General features: G+C 46.1%; 1 protein-coding gene across 1 annotated transcript in view; it reads left to right on the forward strand.

Annotated features, from left to right (window-relative positions):
* The window catches only part of Sf3b3 (splicing factor 3b subunit 3), a 162,220-nt gene that overhangs the window by 120,677 nt on the left and 16,369 nt on the right, over positions 1-25,174 (forward strand). The window contains exons 18-21 of the mRNA XM_068390881.1: positions 2,237-2,371; positions 3,293-3,498; positions 8,703-8,825; positions 12,151-12,316. Coding sequence (XP_068246982.1) covers positions 2,237-2,371; positions 3,293-3,498; positions 8,703-8,825; positions 12,151-12,316 — 630 coding nt within the window. The remainder of the gene's footprint in view (positions 1-2,236; positions 2,372-3,292; positions 3,499-8,702; positions 8,826-12,150; positions 12,317-25,174) is intronic.

Genomic DNA, 25,174 nt, shown 5'->3' on the forward strand with positions numbered 1-25,174 from the left:
GATTTCTATGCTCATTAAGAGTTTCGAACAGTCGTGTCCCCCGAGGGCACTTCGAGTTCCCCAGTGGGATGTCATCTTAATTCTCAGGTTACGTACTCGTGTTCCATATAAACCCTTGAGCCGTGCCTCAAACGGGCACTTGACTTTTAAGACTGTTTTTTCTGCTAGCCTTAGCATCGGCAAAGAGAGTCGGGGAGTTACACGGCCTCTCCTGTAATGTCACTCACGCAGAGGGTTGGAAGGAGATCTCCTTAAGTTTTGTGCCAGAGTTTGTGGCCAAGACTCAGAACCCAGCGATCCACGATCCCAGGTTCGAGGCCTTCACTATTCCTTCCTTACCGGATGTGGCGGTTCAGGTGAGAGGCTTCTCTGTCCCGTCAGGTGTCTCCGGTGCTATCTTAAGCGAACTCGACATCTCAGACCTGAATGTCGACGACTTCGTTAGCACCGGCAGAACCAAGAGGGAGGTGTCGAGGAACACAATATCCTTCTAGATCCGTGAGACCATCCGCAAGGAGTAGGAGACTTTCTCAAGAGTCCAAGCACCAGCGAGGGTTAAAGCTCACGAGATCAGGGGCATTGCCCCCACACTCGCTTTCAAGAGAAATCTTGCAGTGGGCCAAGTGCTGAAGGCTGGCGTTAGGAAACGCCAGACCACCTTTACGGCCTTTTACTTGAGGGAGTTTACGCACAAGTCCTTGGACACCTTTGTTCTTGGCCCTGTGGTAGCAGCTCAAGCTCTTGTCTGACCTTTCCAGTTCCTCCGGTACAGGGAAGTCTCTTGTCTTGATTTTATGGTATGTTTGGCAGTGTGAAAGCAGTCTGTAGGCAATCTGCCTATCTCTCTGTCTCCTCCCTCGTAGTTCCATACATCAAGACAAGTCTTCCTAGTTAAGATTGCTAGAGTTTGTTTACAAGTATTCTCCTCCGTCTTCTGCTAGGCAGGGAAGGTGGTGGATGTATAAATCCTTTGCCTTTTGGTTTTGGAGTTTCCTCCAGTCCCTGTGACCCTGGGATCGAGTGTCTCTTACATTCACGCTCTCTGGTCGCGCGATGCTCTTACACGTCGCGCGGCGGCTCCCAGTCTCTCAGACCCCACCATCATCATGTTGGGTCAAGAAACAGGGGTGGGTGGATTTAGTCCTCTGCTCTCATTCGAGACCAGACCTATATCCGGGCAGTTAGCTGTCCACAAGCGGCAAAGGCAGACTTCCCACCAACCAGTGAGTCTTCCTATATTAAATGATTGAGGTTTGTATATCGCGTCGGAACAAATGACAATTTGTCCTAAATTGTATTTCTCCTAGCTTTACAAACCCGTAATAATTTAATATAAATGCCCGCCTCTACCACCCCTCACATGTTCCACATTGAGCCTAAAGCATTTTAATGAGGAAAGCGGTCTGCCCCATACCACCAGCCAACCAATCAGCACAACTGCCTGAGTTTCTTTCTCTTCGGCTGTTTCAGCTGAGCTGGAGCGAATTCCTATATCAAATACAATTTAGGACAAATTGTCATATTAATAACATCTTAATTACATAATTAATGTTTACTAAGGTATCTTGCTGCTAAAGCTAGCCTATACACTAATGGTTTTGAATTCAGGAGTAATCTTATGCAACAGATATGGCCTAAGTTCGTTAAAATTTGTTGTAAATTTCAACGTCGTCTTATCTAAAGGTCGTCTTATACGCGGAAATATATGGTAACTGAAATAAGGAAAGAATAAAGAGGTAGCTTTGCCAGAAGTCTTGATTACTCTTTCTAAGCTTAACTGTATTATGTAAACAGAATTGGATTCCCAAACAAGAAAATGGCCATTATAGCATATGTTGATCTATATCTGGATGATAGTTGTTTGTTGGGGGTTTCAGACAACTTTCTCGTGATACGGTACTGCAATTTTATACTGTAACGGGCAAAATACTGCAATTTTATACTGTCTAATGGGCAAAATGCTTTCATTTTATACTGTCTAACGAGCAAAAGTACTCTTGATAAACAGGGAAGGTTTATAGTAACAGGTGGACTCATACATGGCCAAGTGTAGCTAGGAATCACCTTTTTCTGTGGGGTGTCCAAAAAGTTTTCTACTACATAAAAGGCTATTAGTAATGATTTTACATTGACAAAAGTTGGTTTACTTTTTTCAAAAGTATTTTTTTAATCATTTATTTATCCAAGGTAGCCATAAACTAAACTGTTAGTTAAAAGGACTGATCAATACTTGCAGGTGTCTCATCCGCTGGAGTACTCTCCCCGTAAGTTCGTAATCCACCAGGAAAGCGGACATCTGGTTGTTATCGAGACAGACCACAATGCCTACACTGAAGAGACCAAGAGACAGAGGAAGATGCAAATGGCAGAGGTATGTAAATACTGAAACTACTTTGTACTAATGTGAATTCTATCATGCCTTTGAGTCCTTAGGATCTTTAAAACAGGTTGGGAAAGCAGTGTTATTTTACTCACAATAGAAAGCAAGAAACAATTAAGGGGATTTTTTAGTCTGATCTTTTTTTATTTATTTCCAGTTGATTTCTTAAAAAACTGTAATCTAAGAAATTGAAGGTCAAGTCTGTGGACTTTTCCCAATAAGTAAGTTTCCTGCATTAGAACTTTCAACTTTAAAAACTTCTTTTAAAATATTTTTTATGTATAAATAGCTATAGGAATTCATGGAATGTGTGTAGAATAGCTCACTGATTGAAAATATTGAAGATTAAGGGTTGATGTTAGGAGCTGGATGTCCAAATTAATCATGTCAGACTTGAGAACTTTTCAATTGAAGAACTCACTCTTGAAACCTATCTTGATCATATTTAGGAGAATTACCGTATATTTTATTATTTTGGTTTTCATTCTATACTATTTGTTTATTTTTTTACTTTACTTTCACTTTAACTTCTGTTTTGTCTTGAGATAATATCTATTAGACTTCTTTATTACTATCTTTTAAGTAGTTAAAATCTTTGTGTTCAGCTTTTACCCATACATTATGTACTGTATATAAGGTCACTGAATCTTGCCAGCCATTTTATTCACATTGTCACAAGCATTGAAAACATAACTTGGGAAGTGAGTCAGGTTGAAACCTCAGAAAAGGTACTGTTACAGATGCATTTAAGTCTTTCCCTTTTGAAAGTTACTAAAGTAAATACTAGCCCAATAATTTACTCCAGGGAAAAGAATATTTCTTTCTTCCATTTTTAAACACATTCTTCCACTTTTCATGTTTCTTTTAATTATCCATGAACCAAAAATTTTTTATATTGTTAACTTTCAACAGGAACTCAGAGAAGCCGCTGGAGAAGAAGAAGCTGAAGTTGCAGAGAGAATGGCGGAGGCTCTACTGTCTGAAGATTTACCCGATGCTGTGTTTGGCTCACCAAAGGCAGGTCCCGGAATGTGGGCGTCTCTTATACGCATCATTGAACCTATTCAAGGAAACACACTCCACACCATCAGACTGGACCAGAATGAAGCAGCTTTTAGGTAGGATTAACAAGTTTTTTCTTCAGTGCTTCCTTTTATCTTGTGTTTATGAATTTTAAAAGGGGTTATTGTTTTCTTTTGAGGGAAGAAATTTTTATGCAGTTATAGGCTCTTTATTATAAGCAGTAAAATGTACTGAAGAGAGTTATTTGCAATACAGTAGTTTTCTTATGCTTATACAAACCTTTCATCCTTTTAAATAGAGAATGTTTTGGCGGAGCTATAATGACTGATGAATTCGTTAACGAGGAAGTTAACGACAGGTGGTACGTGTGGGCGAGTAGCCCCACCACTCGCCTGTAGAAGACTTTTCACTTTTGTCTTTGGCCTAATGAGTACAGACGTGCTGTTGCGTCCTATCCAAGGCTTTTTAATCTTGTTTTTACACCTTAAGTTTGAATGGTGATATTGGCTTCATGTATAATTATGGTAAAAAGTAGGATTGCAAGTGCATATTGGACTCCTCAATTTTTATAAATTGGCAATAGATCTAATCATTACTTAAGGACATAATTGTTACTGAATGTAGATTGTGGCCTACCTTGGGCAGGTATTGACGTTGAGGAACTAGAAGGTTAAGTCTTCCTTGTTTTTTATTTTTTGCAAGGCCATGAATTGCTGGAGAGACTATTAGCATTTTGATCTCTTCAAGTTAACCAGTCAGTGACCCTTCTGCATGTATGCTCCTGGCTTAGACCCTGGAGCATGTTTCAAGAAGAGGGAGTTTTTCAGGTTGAGGTGTGTGAGGTGATTGCTGCATTCCAACATGTGCTGAAAGCTCCATCTTGCAAACCGTCGACAACAATTGACCTAATGAAGGCCAACCTTCCTTACATCTTGCAAAGAGGCACTAGCTGTATTTTGAAGGAACGGGTAGCTAAGGCTTCTTTACCTCGGTGACCCTAGTGCCATTAGTGACACCAGTAGCTCAGCAGTGATTCTAGGTGCAGTGCTCCCAAGTTTATATCTATAGTGCCTGTCACCCATGTTCCTGTTGCCCCTACCGTGTCTGTGACAGGGTCTCTAGCGCCTTCCCCCTCTGTGTCTGTGTTGCTAGCCCCGCAAGTATTCCAAGATTGTTTGAAGAGGCACTCGGTAGTCTTGATTAGCTGCAGCAACATTATAGTAGCCTATATCAACAAGCAAAGGGCATGGATTCACATCCCTTTTGCAAGCTGACGAAGTACATGCACATCTAGACGGCATATCTCTGAGTAGAGTTTTCAGCCATGTACAGTACATTCCGTGCAAGAGGTAGCGACATATTCTGTTGCCAGAGGCTGGTAATAGGGTTGGAATAGTCCCTACATACTTGCATAGTGGAAAGGATTGTTGCTCTGGGGATCAAGTTGTTTGCCACTCAGGTAAACAGGTTTTGTTCACCTGCATGCCTTCACCTTTCCCCTGTTCAACCTGATCCACCTGCTGATTGACTAATTGTTGATTACGCCAAGCCTCAAGATGACCCTGGTGGCTCCCAGATGACCTCATGTGGAGTGACACCCCTATCATTAACTCTTCTGGTTGAGGTCCTGAGACAAGTACTCCAGTGTTCCAAACTTCTGTCAGCTGCATTTTAATAGGTATGTACCCCGATCCGTGAAGTTGCTGGAGCAACACGGTTGGGGACTATCCAGCATCTCATCTGAGTGAAAGGGTTTTTGCTAGGCACATCACAAATGTCAGAATACTTGAAACAGTCCTCTGCAGCTATTTACCAGGGGAGTGGGCCACCTACCATTGGAGTCATAAAAGGGGTACTTTTCCGGTTGGAGCATCTCTAGCACAGGTCGCGGATTTCTAGTCTTCCTTCACCAAAACAAGTGCCTCTCAATAGTGGCTGTCAACAGTTACCTTTCATCCTTGAGTAAGGTTTATTGACTGAAGTGTATAGGCCTTTCATCCTCGTGAAGTTGTCTGTACTCATGAGGAGTGTCAAGCATTCTTGCCCGCCCTGGGGCTTCAGTTCTTCGAGTAGGACATGACCCTGGTTCTCAGTCTGTTACTTGTATCCTGTTTGAGCCTTTGAGAAGGTCATCGGACAGAGCTCTGACCTTTTAAGACTCATTTTGCTAATCCTTATCATTGGCAAAGAAAGTAGGCATGCATGGCCTATCTTTTAGTCACCCATGATTGAGGTTGGAAGGATGTCTTTTTTTTTTATCCTGTGGTGTATGATCTCAGGTTCGAGACCTTCTCCATCCCCTTTTTAAGAGAGATGACTGGTGGCAATCGAGAGGAAATGCTTTTATGTCCCATGAGGACTCTACGGCACTGTCTAACACATCAGGCCTGAGTGTCAGTGCCTCTTTCTAAGCATTGGCAGAACCAAGAAAGAAGTGTTGAGGAACGCAGTCTCTTTCTGGCTTCCTGAGACAATCTGTGGAGCATACGCTTCGACAACTGTGAGAATCGAAGTACTACCTTCTCAAGTCCCTCAGTATTATTTTTTTTTTTTTTTTTTTTTTTTTTTTTTTTTTTTTTTTTTTTTTTTTGTCCTGAGGTGGCTGCTCAAGTTTATGGTAACTCATAAATGAAATTCTGTGATGGAAGGTAGAATGACTGGCTCTTTTCCTTCATCTTTCCATCCCTTCTCTTGGAGATGAAGCTATCGCATCATTACTAGCTGGATCTGACTTGATGCTGGTAATCTACACTTTGGAGCTCTATTCTTTAGAATCTAAAGTATTTCCCCCCCTCCTCCTTTAATGAGGGGGAGGATGGTGGAATATATATCAACCCATTGGTCATCATAGGGCAGGTATGTCATTTCAGATCGCTCTCCCCTTTGGGGAAGGGATTTCTCTTTTGACCACATACCAATCTCCTTGTAAAGCCTGACCCCATCAACCTATTCATCCTGATGATGGACAGATTAGGGGTTGCTGGAGTCATCTTCTTTGCTCTCGTACGGGTCCAGGGATGAAAAGAATTGACAATACTTCCGACCCCCCAGTTAGTGAGTCTTTCTATTTTAAAGGACATAGTGTTTGTAAACACATAGGAACAAAAATTATTTACAAGTAATTTGTATTTTTCTTAACTATACAAACTTGAGTTCTTTTAACTCTTAAACACGGTCGTTAATAATACCTTCGGGAACACGGTTTGGGGGTAGATTTTTTACCCCAATCTTGGAAAATTAATAAAACTAGTTGTAATAAAAATTTAATTAATCTGAAATCATTGGCAGCAAATACGTCTATACTTTTATTTCTCTTGGTATTTAAGTTATTGCTACGGTAAAGTGAATCTGTTTGGGGAAACTCAAAAAAAAGTACTAAAAATATAAAAATTTATTACATGGGTACACAAAAAAATCTATGAAAAAAAAAAAATATTACAGCTATAGTCTGTAGCAATCATCCACACATACTCAGGTCACAGGAGCCTTAGGTATAGGAAGCACAGCCTCGTGGTAGCAACACACACTGTATGGAAGAGAGTCAAAAATAAGTTTTTTTTGTAAGTGAAAAAATAACCTAATTGCAAGTAAAAAATTCTTTACATTTTCTGATCATTAAGAACATAGAATGACATAAATTACTGATCTTATGTCCTGAGTGTCCAACAACAACATATGAGAAATAAATAAAACAAGCATTAGATTTGTTTACAAAAAAGAGAAAGATTATAAAACGGGCAGCAGGAGAGACAGTATGGGCAGCAGCAGAAACAGCACGGGCAGCAGGAGTTACTGGTTTTGTAGCACGTTGAACAGCCACACCACAGAGCCTTTTACATCCCCTAGCAACAGCTATCACAGCTGGGCTAGCAGAGGGAGAAGACTGGAATGGGTCTTGGAGTTGTTAGTCACTGGTGGAAGGGTGGTGTGGTAGGTCTACATGCCTGATACCACATGGCTTGTGAGGTGTTAATGAACGTCTTTGTCTTTGTCATGCACTACTCTGTAACTCCATTACATCGAACTCATCACTGGCAACATCAGATTCAGAAAGTTGCATATAATCTTTGTCAGTATCAGAGTCATCCAAAATCTCGCTTTCAACATTATCATCTTCATTTTCAATTTCACTTGGCAACAAAGAACTTATTTCTGCCATACCAGGGTTATTCATAATGTTCTCAAGTTTGTATGTTATCACGGTTGTGGGGTAAAAGTTACCCGAAGCACAACATACACGGCCGTACGATAGCGCGAACGCAGAAACACTACCCTCAAGCATGAGAGTTAACAGCCAAATGAAGCTACACAAAGACCCAATTGGCTGCCACCGCCTATGCGACTATGCGTGCAGGAAACATAGGTGTAAGGTAAAAATTATTGACAACAGTGTTCTAGGGTTAAGTTAAACTTCCCCTCTCTACTACCTCTCTCAGGCTTGAGCTGAAGATTAAAATTGAAAAGGGGTCTACTCGCCCACACTCACCACATGCCATTAACTACCTCGTTAACTAATTCTATGGCTTTTCCAGCTCTGCTGAAGACATTCCTTATTTTAAAGGACTCCGGTTTCGAATTACTTTTAAAATTTGTTATATTTTGGAGTTCTGCAGACAAGATACTTATTAATAAGTGATGGTAAAGAATGCTGTGAAAATTTTTTTTTATTTTTCTGAAACTAAATCTCTCATTAATAAAAGTACTGTAAATGGATAAATATGATCCTCATTATTTATTAATATCTGATAAGATTAAGTATTTGTATAGTGGGTTTTGGTAGTTGTTTTTTTTCATTGTAAGTACATAATCAGTTCTTAAGAGGAAACTATGGCAAATGATGACAAATTCACCTTTTTCAAAATAGCTAGATCAAAATATTTTTATGATACACATTACCGATGATGGGAAACAACTCAGGTTAATGGAAGGGAAAGAAACTGTTAAAGCCATTGTAATCATGAGATTAACAGGATGAAAAGCAATAGTTATGTTCAGAAAATTGGGTCAAAGGTTTCAGTGTATGTGAAGGCTATGACCAGATGTTAATTCATATTTGCAGTATTCAAAACAAAAGAGAATGGCAGAACATATCACACATTTAACTAAGTCAAGGATAAACTGGACACAAGAATAAAGTATTAATGAAGATGGTGAGCTTTATTTATAAGAATGATTGATAAAATTGATTAATCCTTCTTGTTTGTGCACCATCATCAGTTCATTGGAAAATGATGGTAGTTATCATTGTAACCCTAAATATTAAAATATAGATTTTTCATTAATTTGCTTTCCCTTACAGCATATCCCTTGTAAAGTTTGCAAACCAGAGTGACATGGATCAACAATTCCTTCTAGTTGGAACTGTCAAAGATTATCAGCTCAGTCCTCGTCAGGTTGAGTGTGGATACATATATTGCTACAGGTAAGAAACTAGAGTGCCTTTATATGTATTATTTTAGCCATATACATTTTTCTTCAAGTGTTTTATATTTGGAAAATGTTACTGTTTTTTACTCCATAAACATTTTGTTCGATGGTAAATTCCAGACATGCTTATTCCCCTGTGAAAAATAGGTTAAGGGGCTTGGGTAGGGCCTGGTGCTTGGGCTAGGGAGTTCGTTAAGCATCAAGGTGAAACTGGGTGAGGGGAGCTCAACACTTTTAATATGAATGAAATGTTGAAAAGAAAGGAAGAAGGGAATCACAAACAGTGGTAAAATAGAAGATTAAAAATTGAGTGCAGCTAGGTACGAAAGGGTTGCGGTTCGTACCACTCCTATGTGTACTGATTTAACTAAATCACCGGTTTGTCTGCTCACTGGGAAACATATCTCAGAAATTCCAAATCTCTTGAATCTTTCATTACAACCATGTGTTACCACCAATGTTCACTTTAATCTTATTTTAATGCTGCTATTTCTTTATAATGATTTTGTTTTCCCAAGTTGGTTGATAAGAAATAAATTTTTTATTTCCTGTTAAACCTCAACAGTCTGGTAAACAGCACCAGCCTAGATAGTTTCAGAGATTTCTCTAAGTACTTTATTTTCCTACATTACTTTTACTGGTACTTGGGGTCTGTTGTTGCAGCAAATGGTGGAGTGGGAGCAGATGTAGGTCAGAGAGTGAATGAAGGTTGCAAAGTGTTGGGGGCAGTTAAGGGAGTAGTAAAAAATAGAGGGTTGGGCATGAATGTAAAGAGAGTTCTGTATGAGAAAGTGATTGTACCAACTGTGATGTATGGATCGGAGTTGTGGGGAATGAAAGTGACGGAGTGACAGAAATTGAATGTGTTTGAGATGAAGTGTCTAAGGAGTATGGCTGGTGTATCTCGAGTAGATAGGGTTAGGAACGAAGTAGTAAGGGTGAGAACGGGTGTAAGAAATGAGTTAGCAGCTAGAGTGGATATGAATGTGTTGAGGTGGTTTGGCCATGTTGAGAGAATGGAAAATGGTTGTCTGCTAAAGAAGGTGATGAATGCAAGAGATGATGGGAGAAGTACAAGAGGAAGGCCAAGGTTTGGGTGGATGGATGGAGTGAAGAAAGCTCTGGGTGATAGGAAGATAGATGTGAGAGAGGCACTAGAGCATGCTAGAAATAGGAATGAATGGCGAGCGATTGTGACACAGTTCCGGTAGGCCCTGCTGCTTCCTCCGGTGCCTTGGATAACCGTAGAGGTAGCAGCAGTAGAGGATTCAGCGTTATGAAGCTTCATCTGTGGTGGATAACGGGGGAGGGTGGGCTGTGTCACCCTAGCAGTACCAGCTGAACTCGGTTGAGTCCCTTGTCAGGCTGGGAGGAACGGAGAGAGGAGAGGTCCCCTTTTTTGTTTCATTTGTTTGATGTCGGGTACCCCCCAAAATTGGGGGAAGTGCCTTGGTATATGTAAGTATGTATGTACTTTTACTGGTGCAAAGCCCTTAATTTTATAAATTCATTTTAGTGTAAATGTGAGTGAAGTGTTTATTATGAAGTACAGTAATTAACAGGTACTGTAGTACGTACAGTGTTAAGTTCTTGTCCTCTCAAGTGTTTCCTAGGCCAATTTTGGCCTGAAGTTAAGCTTAGTCATAATATTTTCCCTACAAGTTTCCATCAAGTGTTTTTTCTAGTAAATTTTGTACAGGGAATGTTGAATGTTGCCTTTAACATTGAGTGCACTGTAATGTTTCTGTCTTTAGTTCTTTCTTGTTTGTAAGTGTCTTCTCATTTTAGGTTTTACTCTGTAGCTTGGCTCTCAGCTCATTAATGCTATACACTCAAACATGATTATTCAATGAAAGTTTTCTGCAATTTGTATATGTCCATTCATCAGTTCTTTCCATTATTGCATCTTTATGTTACTAAAGTGTTTAGAAACAACTTCAGAGACCAAGAAACACCACCTATAGGCAGAAGTTGTGTATAACCAAATAACTTTGATCTTCCTTTCTCAACTTCTATTGTGCCAGAAAAAATTATTCATCTCTTGTGCAGGATTTGCATAAACCTATTTGTTCATATCTATCTATGCTTCCTGAATTCATACTTTTGTGTGGTTGATATCTTTCCTATTTTGGAAACTGTTGATGTTATTCTTATCTGTAGTCTCTCAGGGTTTTATTTTAGCAAGATGTGTTGCAAGATCCATACCTAATAAAGATAAAAGCCCTTTCAGAATTGAGAGTTCATGCATATTTTTTTACAAGTAGATTTTTGTGGATTAGTTTCTGCTTCAGATAACCGAGATACACTTAAACAATTTTATTTTTTCCTCTGCTGTAGCTATCCTTGAGCCATCATCATTAAAATGTCTTATCTTGGTCCACTCTCAATGAGGTACTTCTAGTTTGTGCGATACTAAAGTTTTTATTGAAGGTTTATGTTCTGAAACTGAATTTATCTTACTATTTTTACATTTTAGGATTTCTTAAGAGAAATAATTTTTGTTATTATTGATTCATAGAATCTAGGCAGTATGACCTGGGATCAGGGAGGCTTTTTAATGCTGAATTGTACCTAAGAGAAAATCTCCGACAGTTGCATTTAAGAGTGAAAGTTAAAAGAGGTTGGGCAGCGAGATGGAAGAAAGTAATTGGGGATGAAAGCAAGAACCTTAAGTGCCAGACTTGTCTCATTTTTCTTTGGATTATTTTAGAAGTTTTCCTTGCCTTTTCTGAATCCTTTGGGATACAGGCAAATGATCTTTTTCTTCTCAGCCATTGTATGCTAACTTTACAGTTTTCATGAAGTCACATTGTTGTACTGTATATTGTCTAGAACATAGCAAGTGTATTGTGTGCTCAATAACAGCCCTAATTATGCTCTTCCAATTTACCAAAAGGGCTCCAGTCTGGCTATTGACATATTGCCTTTTTCTTCAAATTATCAATTTTTTAATTCCCCTCCCATCTGAGTTGTCATTCTGGCTATTTCAAAGGAATGGGTTTGTAGTTATTAATGAATAACTTTACTTTACCAAAGTGTCTTCATCTTAAGCCCATTTGTGTAGTAAAACTTGGTCAAGCTGTATAGAGTGATAAAGTTGACAACCATTTATGCACATACTTTGTGCCACATGAGACCCTTATCTTTTTTTCCACTGGAAAGTCACACAAAATATTTATTCTGTAATAAAAAAATGATTTGTTTTTACAAAGTTACATATTTATTAATTCATACTGTAATTTATAGTAGCAATCTATAATTGTGCCTGTAATATAAAATTTGCCTGCTATTGATTAAGTAAATGGAATCTTTTGCTATAGGGTGGTAGGAGAATGTACAAGCTTAGAGCTGGTTCATCGAACTGAGGTGGAAGACATACCAACTGCTCTATGCCCCTATAATGGCCGAGTATTAGTGGGTGTGGGTCGGCTTCTGAGAATTTATGATCTGGGTAAAAAGAAGCTGTTACGCAAATGTGAAAACAAGGTTGGTATTTCTGTATGTTTTGTACTTCTTATGACTCATGAAGTCTAGTAGCAAGTTTCATAACAACCATTAAATTTTGTTTGTTCCGTAACCGAAATACAAACCACGCTATTTACAAAGGGTATTACTTTTAGCGTAGCTGAAATGGCGAGCCATTAGAATTTAACGAGGGTGTATTACCCCCGCGCTAGTTAGCGGGGGGGTAGGGGAGTGGTAGCTAGCTACCCCTCCTCCCCCTCACACACAGGTGAATACTCACTTTCACTTTTGGCTCGGACTGTGACAGACGTCTCTGTCTTGGTCCTCGCTTGGCAGCCATTGTTTGTTTTGTCTTTACTTAATCGCTTACTTTTCATTTACTCAATATATATGTAAACATGTTTTCATGTTTGTATATATATTTGAGTATAGAAATGAGTAAGTTTCCTTTTCAGATTTGTGTGTGTAGTGTACGATATCTACGAGGAGGCCTCGGCAGTTAGGCCACCACGGCGTATTTTTATGGGTGGCGATCGAGTTTGACTTAAGTCTTTCTCTCTCTCTCTCTCTCTCTCTCTCTTGAGGTCGTTCACCCTTTTACTACGTGTTACTACGGCCTTGTAGCCTAGCTTCCTTTCCGTGTGGGGGGTTGCTACGCCGTACATTTGTCTCAATTAGTTATGAATCTAATTGTAGTTGTTTTTTGTTTTTCAGCTTGTAGAACGATTCCTTTCGGGGTTTTCGTTCTTTCTTTAGTGTTCATTCATTTTTAAATTACATAATTACATAGTTACATAATTATAATTGTTATAATTCTGTTTTGGTTACAGCTCTCCTTCCGCGAGTGTAAGTGGTTGTGAGGGCACGTGCCTGTTGTGTAATTCTTGTTCCTTTCCCTCGGGATTCCTCTTCGGAGCCTTCCCGGGGGAATGAATGTGTACTAATATTATTTGTTTTATTTTTTTACAGTTACCGATCTAGTTCGTTGCTGTAATATAGCAACGGTGTGAGCTGTCTGGTTGAGTCCTGGGGATTCGGCTGTTGCTGCCTCCCCCCTTGTATTTTCGTCAGGGGCGTGTCTCCTTCTACTGGTAGTACTCCCGTGACGACGGACAGCTCTCCAGTTCATTTTAGAACACTCAGGAGGCTTGCCTCCTTGGGCGGATAACTTTCCTTCCGAGGGAAGTTTTTCCTGTCCAGGCTTGAGTTTTCCCCCTTTTGGGGGGTTCTTCTCTTGCCTTTTTTTCGTGCGACTATGCTCTTGGTGCTGAGCGGTCGCACCTGCAGTTTCGCTCAAGGGGCTGGGCAACTGCAGGAGCTCCTCTTCGGAGGATTGCGCCTTTTAGGTCACTGGCTGACCAGTCTCTTCCACGAAGTGTTTCTCTTTCGTTCGCGAGAGAGTACACTCATAGAGACTCCTCTTCGGAGGTTTCTTCTGTTGCTGTTGCTGTTGCTGTTGGCCTCCCTCGCCGCAAGGCCCTCCGTCCGCCTCGTCGTAAGGGCCTCTCATCTCCCTATAAGGGTGCTTGAGGCGCCTTTTTGGATCTCTGTTTGCAGCCTACAACTCCTTTTTCTCGATCTTCCGCCTTGGTGCAGATGGACAGCAGTCTGATCTCGTCTTCCGACGGGCAACGGTCTTCCCGACGGACAACGGTCTTCCCGACGGACAGCGGTCTTCCGACGGACATCAGTCTCCCGGCGGACAACGATCCCTTCGGGGCAAAGGGTTGCCCCCACGGGGGTTCTTCCCTTGCGTGTCAGGGTTTCCCTGCGCGCCCTTCTGCTCATCAGCGCTCTCCTGTTCGTCAGCGCTTTCAAGATGATCTTCCCTGCGGTTCCTGTTGGTTCCTGTTACGCGCCCTGTGCGCCCACGTTCGCCCTCGCGATCTAGAACTTCGGGTCAGGTCGGGGTCAAGGACTCTTCTTCTTTGCGCAGGCTTCCACGCGTAGCCTTCTGCTCGTCAGCGATCATCAGCTCGCCAGCGATCATCAGCTCGCCAGCGATCATCAGCTCGTCAGCGATCATCAGCCCGCCAGCGATCATCAGCTCGCCAGCGATCTCCGGATCGCCCACGTGTTACAGCCGGCACGCCAACGTTCTCCAACACTTCTGAAGTAACATGGTTCGCCAGCTACTAGCTCACCTGCGCATGCTGATCGCCATCGCGCGACCCTCAACTGCGGATGCTGATCGCCATCGCGCGACCCTCAACTGCGGATGCTGATCGCCATCGCGCGACCCTCAACTGCGGATGCTGATCGCCATCGCGCGACCCTCAACTGCGGATGCTGATCGCCATCGCGCGACCCTCAACTGCGGATGCTGATCGCCATCGCGCGACCCTCAACTCGGATGCTGATCGCCATCGCGCGACCCTCGACTGCTGATGCTGATCGCCATCGCGCGACCCTCAACTGCGGATGCTGATCGCCATCGCGCGACCCTCAACTGCGGATGCTGATCGCCATCGCGCGACCCTCAACTGCGGATGCTGATCGCCATCGCGCGACCCTCCACTGCGGATGCTGATCGCCATCGCGCGACCCTCAACTGCGGATGCTGATCGCCATCGCGCGACCCTCAACTGCGGATGCTGATCGCCATCGCACGACCCTCAACTGCGGATGCTGATCGCCATCGCGCGACCGCACACCTGCGGATGCTGATCACCATCGCTCAACCCTGCGCATGCTGATCACCATCGCGCGACCCTCAACTGCGTATGCTGTTCGCCATCACGCGATCGCCCACCTGCAGATGCTGTTCGCCATCGCGCGACCACCAACCTGCGCATGCTGATCGCCATCGCGCGACCCTGGCATGCTGATCACCATCACGCGACCCTGCGCATACTGATCACCATCGCGCGACCCGGCGCATGTTGATCACTGCTCGCGATCGCTCACCTTCGCATACTGCTCGCCAACGCACGATCGCTCACCTGCGCATACTGCTCGACCATCGCCTCGGCATAACACAACGCGCCATCGCCAACCTGCGCGTTAGCGCTCACCAGCTCACCACCGATCGCTTGTTGATCCATATCGCCAGCGGTCCTCCTCGCCCACGCGGCAGCGCGTTTCCTCGCCATCGCGCTAACGCTTGCGTTCGCCGCCTCGGACTCGCTCTCATCCACCTGCCCACCCTCACGACCGCTCGCCTGCGCGCCCGCTCAACCGCTCAACCGCGCGACCGCTCGCCCGTGCAACCGTGCGACCACTCGCTTGCGCGCCCACACGCCCACGTGCCTGCACGTCTACGCTCATGCTCTCCAATGTTCGCCCACGCGCGAACCAACGGTTTTTTTCCATCGCGCAGACGGATGGTGTTCCGTCGCGCGAACCTACAGTGTTTCTTCGCACAAATGTCGGCTTATTTCTTGCAGTATCCATTGCTCGTCTATGGGTTATCGCTCGCCGACCACCTGGAATTTCCGTCGCGCGAGCTCCAGGGCAATTGCGACCACGATTCCCAATGGGGTTTTCGCAGCATGACCAGCCTGGCGAGTTCTTCTGGAGCGTATTTCCAGAACACGGCCTCACCCCGTAAACACAGAGCATGGCACTTGCAAGAATAGGAGAAACTTAAGGGAGATCTGAGCAACACTCCTCTATTCCTGAACCTGGGTTAGCCCTTCCCCGTCATTCCCTGGAAGGATTTTTGGCGGGGGGGCTTTCCGTTCGAGATTTCTCCATCGGACAATGGGTGACTGCTTACTTCTTCCTCTGGGAGCTTACCAGGTTCTTTCCCTCCTCGGTTACGGCCCGAGGTTTGGTTCAAGGAAGCTACAGGAAGATCAAGTTATGGGGTCTTTTGACTGGCCAGACAGTACTACATTGGATCCTCCTCTCTGGTTACGGTTCATTTTCCCTTTGCCTACATACACACTGAATAGTCTGGCATATTCTTTACATATTCTCCTCTATCCTCATACACCTGACAACACAGATTACCAAACAATTCTTCATCACCCAAGGGGTTACTGCACTGTAATTGTTCAGTGCCACTTTCCTCTTGGTAAGGGTAGAAGAGACTCTTTAGCTATGGTAAGCAGCTCTTCTAGGAGAAGGACACTCCAAAATCAAACCACTGTTCTCTAGTCTTGGGTAGTGCCATAGCCTCTGTACCATGGCCTTTCACTGTCTTGGGTTAGAGTTCTCTTGCTTGAGGGTACACTCGAGCACACTCTCCTATCTTATTTCTCTTCCTCTTGTTTTGTTAAAGTTTTTATAGTTTATATAGGAGATATTTATTGTTGTTACTCTTCTTAGAATATTTTATTTTCCTTTTTTCCTTTCCGCACCGAGCTATTTTCCCTGTTGGAGCCCCTGGGCTTATAGCATACTGCTTTTCCAACTAGGGTTGTAGCTTAGTAAGTAATAATAATAATAATAATACTTTCCTCCTCTCGAGCTCAGGCACCTTGGCCTTTCGTCGTAAAGTATCTAACTTGCGGACAAGCTCGATGTTGTACCATCTGGACGCGCTGACTGAGGGCTTCCTTCGGGGTCTCATCTATGGAGGTCGACGACCTCAGACACCCTTCCATCCTTGAGAAGAGTTTGTTTGTGCCCAAGGACAGAGACTTAGACAGCTGCTGTGCGGAGTAAATCGACTTCCGGTTTCACTCCTCCAAGGCACTTTCTTCCAGACTCTGCAGGGCTCCAGCGCCCTTTTCTTTTAACCACGTCGGCCTAAGTTATCGGCTACGACAACTGGGACAAGGTGTCCAATTGCAGTTTCCTCCTGTCAGGAACAGATGGCACGGGAGACTCCCCCGGGGGGGGGCATAGTCCTAAAAGGAGTTCAAGAACTCTAGGATTGCAGGTTTTTTGCTGGGAGGATGCTTAAGGTTACTCATCCGAATGCCAGCTTCCCGATGCCCATTCCCGCACAATCTCTGTGATTAGCCAAGGATATCGCGCCTGCCGTCTCTGTCAGCGAATTCAGTGTCTCTGAACCTCTATGCCATAGCGTCAGTAGAGTTGCCCGGTTGGGCAGAATGATCCATACCTTAGGCGAAGGTCTTCCTTAGGATCATCGACGGCTTCACCCCCGGCCCCCTCAATCGATCCTTTCTTGTAAGGAAGGATCTGAGAGGGGATGTCCATAGTCGACCTCTCAGCCCTGATCAAGTTTGTCGAACAAACTTCGGCCAGCGTAGACCAGCAGAATCGATCAGACTGGTAACGAGGCGACAGGACTCCTTAAACCCTGGATCGGAAGGACGGGTACTTTCAGTTTCCACTCCATCCATCTTCCAGGGTGCTCGTCGAATTCAGCCTAGACTGCAAGTATTCCTGCTTATGATGCAGTGTGGCTATCCCGCCGTGGCATAGCAGGTTTGTTTCCCCAGAGAACTCTCCCTGCCTTCCTCTTGGCCGCTCAGGTGCAGGCTTCCGCCTCCTCTGCTGTTTGGAGGGCTGGTCAACTCCGGTAGGCTCGGGTTTCGACCTTCTTCAGCGCCGGGACAAGTTTCCGGATGCTTACCATGAGTGTGGGCTCATGGTATTTTGCTTGGAGCCTTCTCTTCCTCTGCCTCAACATCTGGAGTATCTGGCCATGATATTGAGTCAACGGCCTTACCACGTTGGAAACCCCGCTTCTCGTCCGTCCAGTGAGGTTAAGCAACGTCGGTACTTGGATGGGTGACCACCTGGGGACGCCAGATTCTGTTACCACATCCTCCGAGCCTTCCTTTCGGTTGACTGTGGCAAGACTGAGGAGAGTCGCAGTACCTGTTCTCAGTCAAGCAGAGCTTTCAGCCCTACCTTGGAACGTTTCCTAGTTCTCCTTTCCTCATTGACCCGTCTATAGTCCGAACAGTCGCCTCAGGATAAGTTCCATGTGGGGCGATCCAAGTTCCGGTGGCTTCAGGCAATGTTTAACCGGACTCCCTGGCCCTATGGGACCAGCGGAACTATTAGACCTGCAATGGGTGTTGACCTATGGAGCCTCTTGATGGTAGTGGATATTCTCGTCCTTTCCCCACCTTCTTGATGTGGTTCTCGGACTCGTCAAAGGAAAGGGGGGGGGGGGGGGCATGTTCCGGTCCAGGCCTATGGTCAAGACCTGAAGGATACCTCTCCATCATTCAGGCAGGCTTAGGGGCCTTAGTCTGGCCCCTCTTCAGATCCTACAACTCCTGCCGAGTCGACCCGTTGCGCGTCGACTTCATTCTAACCAGCAGGGGACGCATTTTCACACCTTCACATCTTGCAGTAGAGATACCGGGATGATTGAGATTCTCTCAATACCACCATCGGCTCTCTCATTCCAGGCAGGGGAATGTTTCTCTCAGACTATCCGAGCAGAGCCTCGTAGAGAGAGTGTACCTGGGGGTCTTTGACCTTGGGTAACCAGCAAGTTCTGAGCTGGGGGACCTGATCACGACAGCTTGGAACCTCAAGCTTCCGCTATTCTTCCCCCCAGTCTCAGACCCCGAGACTCTGGCAAGATGCATTTCGGTGATGGTGGGACAACTTCGACGCCTGCGTCTTCCCTCCTTTTTGTCTGTGGACAATGGGTCTCAACAAGACCAGGTTGTCTGTCAACCTTTCAATGGGAGAGCTCCACTGGGACTATGCGCAGAACGGTTTCTGGACCCTCTGCTTCCCCTGACGGAACTCCCGGGAGAGCTTCTCCCACGGCGCAGACTACTCAAGCAACCACACTGCGACATCTCTCCCGAACCGGGGCGTCGCTTCGGCTTCATGCCTGGAGACACTACGCTTCCTCCTCTAGAAGAGACAACCCGCTACAGTCGCGGTACGGAGGTCGCGTCATCTGCGATAGTCATCCACAGGGGTCTCCCAGGCAAAGTGAAGAGTCTAAGGTGGTTGGTGCCGTGGGAGATATACCTCTTCCCTTGAGGCCTCTTCTCCAGCAATAACGGTCTTATTGCCTTTCGGCGGGAGGAAACTCCTTTCCGCTCTCGGCAATGAAGCCTGTCGCTCAGCCTTTCCCTGACCTTCAGGCTTAAAGGAATAACTTTTTCCTGCCCGCTGGATCTATCCTCGCTCATGCGAAGCTACGATTGTCCCTGCCCTAGTCGGAGGAAGACCTCCAACTTGGAGCATGGCTCGGACTTTTAGTCCTTTAAGAGATCTTCTCAAGACCCTTTTACGACAGGCCTCGGATTGTATTCCGTTTTGGGTCTTCTGCTCACTCTGGCCACGGCCAGTGTAAGCAATCTTCTTGGTCTCTTACTACTCCCCCCTTTCTAAGGAAGAGGGGAAGGCAACATTCAGGCTCGCTCCTGAGTTGTTGGCTAGACTCAGAATCTGAGGGTCCCGGCCCTTCGGTCCGATTCATTCAAGATTTCGAGTCTCCATTCTGTGTGTTATGTCCCAAGACCTTCTCTTTCTTGCCAGTAAGGAATCGAGAGGTTAGCGCTGGGAACAGCTGCAGTTTGGCCTCAGTTGCAGCCGATTTGGAGCACAAGGAGGACATGGGGGGAGAGTCATCAGTATACCTCTTCAGCCCGGACTCAAGGACATTCATCTCGACCTGTCTTCAGACCCTCCCCCGTCACGTCGCCCTACAGCACGATGTTGGATACATCGCAACGTCCCTCGCCTTCGAGTAATACTACTCTGTGACGCAGGTGCTACAAGCTGGAGTCTGGAAGCGTCTAATGACCTTCGCAGCCCGCTTCCTGCAGGGCGTGACCCACAGGAGTCTCGATACGTTTTCTATCGCTCTGTGGTGGCTACACAACAGCTGGTCTAACCTCAGGCTCCTTTTTGGACAGGTAGCAGAAGGTTGAGGGCATTGTTATCAGGTTTTAGTCTGCATGAACGAAAGAAGTATGTCTGGCCCTTACTTCTTTCTTCATCATCCCCTCTATGGGGAAGCAGCATCCTGGTCTCTGCATAGCTGACCTTGAACCTCTGCAGGTAAACCATGCTTCCTTGTGTTCCGAGTATTGAGTCAATACTGTCGCGTCCCCCATACCCTGACGAGGTGGTATTGGGAACGTCCTAACCCAGAGTTCCTTCTGGAACTCCAGATCAACTGCCTAGGACGGGTCACACTTCTTCCTTCACACACAAGCTTACGTAGGCCACATGGTTCCTTGCGGAGCAAGGAACTTGTGAGGTGCAGGGACTCCTTTTCTCGAGTGCGACTCACTCGGATTCTGAGTCCCCGGGTAAAGCCAAAGCCAGTATGGCTGGGGACTTTCCACCCTTCCTAAGGGATAAGTCACCCTTTGTAAATAGCGTGGTTTGTATTTCGGTTACGGAACAAATGACAAATTCGAAGATAATTTGTATTTTTCCTAACCATACAAACCTTAGCTATTTACACATATTTGCCCGCCAGCCCTGTCCCCCAAGACAAGTCCTACCTCTAAGTGAAAGTGAGTATTCACCTGTGTGTGAGGGGGAGGAGGGGTAGCTAGCTACCACTCCCCTACCCCCCCGCTAACTAGCGCGGGGGTAATACACCCTCGTTAAATTCTAATGGCTCGCCATTTCAGCTACGCTAAAAGTAATACCCTTTGTAAATAGCTAAGGTTTGTATGGTTAGGAAAAATACAAATTATCTTCGAATTTGAATGTTTAGCTGTGTTACTTTTTAATTATCTTATAAAACTGTTAAGTATTAAACTGGTGGATATAGTTTTATTAAGGATTTAACACTATATACCACTGTCTTATGTATCTCTTTCACTGTTGCTACTCAAGTTCTCACTTGTAGTTTGGTAGAAGTATTTATGGGTAAGATGTAAATTTTAGTTGTTCCGTAACCGAAATACAAACCACGCTATTTACAAAGGTTATTACTTTTAGCGTAGCTGAAATGGCGAGCCATTAGAATTTAACGAGGGTGTATTACCCCCGCGCTAGTTAGCGGGGGGGTAGGGGAGTGGTAGCTAGCTACCCCTCCTCCCCCTCACACACAGGTGAATACTCACTTTCACTTTTGGCTCGGACTGTGACAGACGTCTCTGTCTTGGTCCTCGCTTGGCAGCCATTGTCTGTTTTGTCTTTACTTAATCGCTTACTTTTCTTTTACTCAATATATATGTAAACATGTTTTCATGTTTGTATATATATTTGAGTATAGAAATAAGTAAGTTTCCTTTTCAGATGTGTGTGTGTAGTGTACGATATCTACGTGGAGGCCTCGGCAGTTAGGCCACCACGGCCTAATTTTATGGGTTGCGATCGAGTTTGACTTCGGTCTTTCTCTCTCTCTCTCTCTTGAGGTCGTTCCCCTTTTACTATGTTTTACTACGCCCTTGTAGCTTCCTTCCCGTGTGGGTGGGGTTGCTACGCCGTACATTTTGTCTCAATTAGTTTATGAATCTAATTGTAGTTGTTAATTTTTCAGCTTGTAGAACGATTCCTTTCGGGGTTTTCGTTTTTTTCTTTAGTGTTCATTCTTTTTTTAAATTACATAATTACATAGTTACATAATTATAATTGTTATAATTCTGTTTTGGTTACAGCTCTCCTTCCGCGAGTGTAAGTGGTTGTGAGGGCACGTGCCTGTTGTGTAATTCTTGTTCCTTTTCCTCGGGATTCCTCTTCGGAGCCTTCCCGGGGGAATGAATGTGTACTAATATTATTTGTTTTATTTTTTTACAGTTACCGATCTAGTTCGTTTCTGTAATATAGCAACGGTGTGAGCTGTCTGGTTGAGTCCTGGGGATTCGGCTGTTGCTGCCTCCCCCCTTGTATTGTCGTCAGGGGCGTGTCTCCTTCTACTGGTAGTACTCCCGTGTCGACGGACAGCTCTCCAGTTCATTTTAGAACAGTCAGGAGGCTTGCCTCCTTGGGCGGATAACTTTCCTTCCGAGGGAAGTTTTTTCCTGTCCAGGCTTGAGCTTTTCCTCTTTTGGGGGGTTCTTCTCTTGCCTTTTTTTCGTGCGACTATGCTCTTGGTGCTGAGCGGTCGCACCTGCAGTTTCGCTCAAGGGGCTGGGCAACTGCAGGGGCTCCTCTTCGGAGGATTGCCCCTTTTAGGTCACTGGCTGACCAGTCTCTTCCACGAAGTGTTTCTCTGTCGTTCGCGAGAGAGTACACTCATAGAGACTCCTCTTCGGAGGTTTCTTCTGTTGCTGTTGCTGTTGGCCTCCCTCGCCGTAAGGCCCTCCGTCCGCCTCGTCGTAAGGGCCTCTCATCTCCCTATAAGGGTGCTTGAGGCGCCTTTTTGAATCTCCGTTTGCAGCCTACAACTTCTTTTTCTCGATCTTCCGTCTTGGTGCAGATGGACAGCAGTCTAATCTCGTCTCCCGACGGGCAACGGTCTTCCCGACGGACAACGGTCTTCCCGACGGACAGCGGTCTTCCGACGGACATCAGTCTCCCGGCGGACAACGATCCCTTCGGGGCAAAGGGTTGCCCCCACGGGGGTTCTTCCCTTGCGTGTCAGGGTTTCCCTGCGCGCCCTTCTGTTCGTCAGCGCTCTCCTGTTCGTCAGCGCTTTCAAGATGATCTTCCCTGAACGATTGCCCGCTTACGCATGCTGCTCCTCATCGCACAACCCTGAACGATCGCCCTCCTGCAGATGCTGATCACCATCGCACCCTTTCACGCGATCATTCACCTGCGCATGCTGCTCGCCATCGCACAACCCTGAACGATTGCCCGCTTACGCATGCTGCTCCTCATCGCACAACCCTGAACGATCGCCCTCCTGCAGATGCTGATCACCATCGCACCCTTTCACGCGATCATTCACCTGCGCATGCTGCTCGCCATCGCACAACCCTGAACGATTGCCCGCTTACGCATGCTGCTCCTCATCGCACAACCCTGAACGATCGCCCTCCTGCAGATGCTGATCACCATCGCACCCTTTCACGCGATCATTCACCTGCGCATGCTGCTCGCCATCGCACAACCCTGCACGATTGCCCGCTTACGCATGCTGCTCCTCATCGCACAACCCTGAACGCTCGCCCTCTTGCGGATGCTGATCACCATCGCACCCTATCACGCGATCATTCACCTACACATGCTGCTCGCCATCGCTTACCGCCAGCGATCTTCTTCACCTACGCGGCAGCACGATCCCTCGCCGTCACGCCCATTCGCCTGCGCGCCCGCGCGATCGCTCGCCTGCGCGCCCGCGCGATCGCTCGCCTGCGCGCCCGCGCGATCGCTCGCCTGCGCGCCCTCGCGACCGCTCGCCTGCGCGCCCGCGCGACCACTCGCCTGTGCGCCCGCGCGACCATTCGCCTTTGCGCGACCGTTCGCCCTCGCGCGACCATAGTTCGCGGCGAATTCCACAGCCGGTGGTAGCAGCAGGGACGCGTGCTCCTAGGCGGCACTCGGGATCACCTCCATCCAAGCACAGGTTGGTAGTGCAGGACGAAGACAGGTCAGTACAGCATTCTTCCCACCTTCTTTTCAGGCAGGAACCGTCGTGTCCTCTCCAAAGGATCGCCCGATCCCTTTCACCTTAGCGAGGATTTCGGACTCTGTGTCCTTGGAGCAGCAGACATGGTTTGATCCGCTGGCACGGGCGTTAATGAGGGTTATGAAACCAGCACTCACCGGCCAGGGTAACAAACCAGCGGCTGTCTCTCCTACGCTGAAGAGAAAGAGAGGAGTGGACTTCGTGGTGACTTCCCCCAGGGCGAAGTTGGTTCCCAAGAGGTCGGTCTCGAGGGTCCCCTCTCCTGCACGAGTACTCTCTCCTTCTCCCGCCCTGGAAGGATTTTTGGCGGGGGGTCTTTCCGTTAAAGATTTCTCCATCGGACAAGGGGTGACTGCTTACCTCTTCCTCTGGGAGCTTACCAGGTTCTTTCCCTCCTCGGTTACGGCCCGAGGTTTGGTTCAAGGAAGCTACAGGAAGATCAAGGGTACTTTCCTCCTCTCGAGCTCAGGCACCTTGGCCTTTCGTCGTTAAGTATCTACTTGCGGACAAGCTCGATGTTGTACCATCTGGACGCACTGACTGAAGGCTTCCTTCGGGTGTCTCATCTGTGGAGGTCAACGACCTCAGACACCCTTCCATCCTTGAGAAGAGTTTTGTCTTTGCCCAAGGACAGAGACTTAAACATCTGCTGTGCGGAGTAAATCGACTTCCGGTTTCACTCCTCCAAGGCGCTTTCTCCCAGACTCTGCAGGGCTCCAGCTCCCTTTTCTTTCAACCACGTCGGCCTAAGTTATCGGCTACGACAACTGGGACAAGGTGTCCAATTGCAGTTTCCTCCTGTCAGGAACAGATGGCACGGGAGACTCCCCCGGGGGGGCATAGTCCTAAAAGGAGTTCACGAACTCTAGGATTGCAGGTTTTTTCGCTGGGAGGATGCTTAAGGTTACTCATCCGAATGACAGCTTCCCGATGCCCATTCCCGCACAATCTCTGTGAGTAGCCAAGGATATCGCGCCTGCCGTCTCTGTCAGCGAATTCAGTGTCTCTGAACCTCTATGCCATAGCATCAGCAGAGTTGCCCGGTTGGGCAGAATGATCCATACCTTAGGCGAAGGTCTTCCTTAGGATCATCGACGGCTTCACCCCCGGCCCCCTCAGTCGATCCTTTCTTGTAAGGAAGGATCTGAGAGGGGATGTCCATAGTCGACCTCTCAGCCCTGATCAAGTTTGTCGAACAAACTTTGGCCAGCGTAGACCAGCAGAATCGATCAGACTGGTAACGAGGCGACAGGACTCCTTTAACCCTGGATCGGAAGGACGGGTACTTTCAGTTTCCATTCCATCCATCTTCCAGGGTGCTCGTCGAATTCAGCCTAAACTGCAAGTATTCCTGCTTATGATGCAGTGTGGCTATCCCGCCGTGGCATAGCAGGTTTGTTTCCCCAGAGAACTCTCCCTGCCTTCCTCTTGGCCGCTCAGGTGCAGACTTCCGCCTCCTCTGCTGTTTGGAGGGCTGGTCAACTCCGGTAGGCTCGGGTTTCGAC

This window comes from Palaemon carinicauda, chromosome 17 (assembly GCF_036898095.1).
Source record: "Palaemon carinicauda isolate YSFRI2023 chromosome 17, ASM3689809v2, whole genome shotgun sequence".
Lineage (NCBI taxonomy): Eukaryota > Metazoa > Arthropoda > Malacostraca > Decapoda > Palaemonidae > Palaemon > Palaemon carinicauda.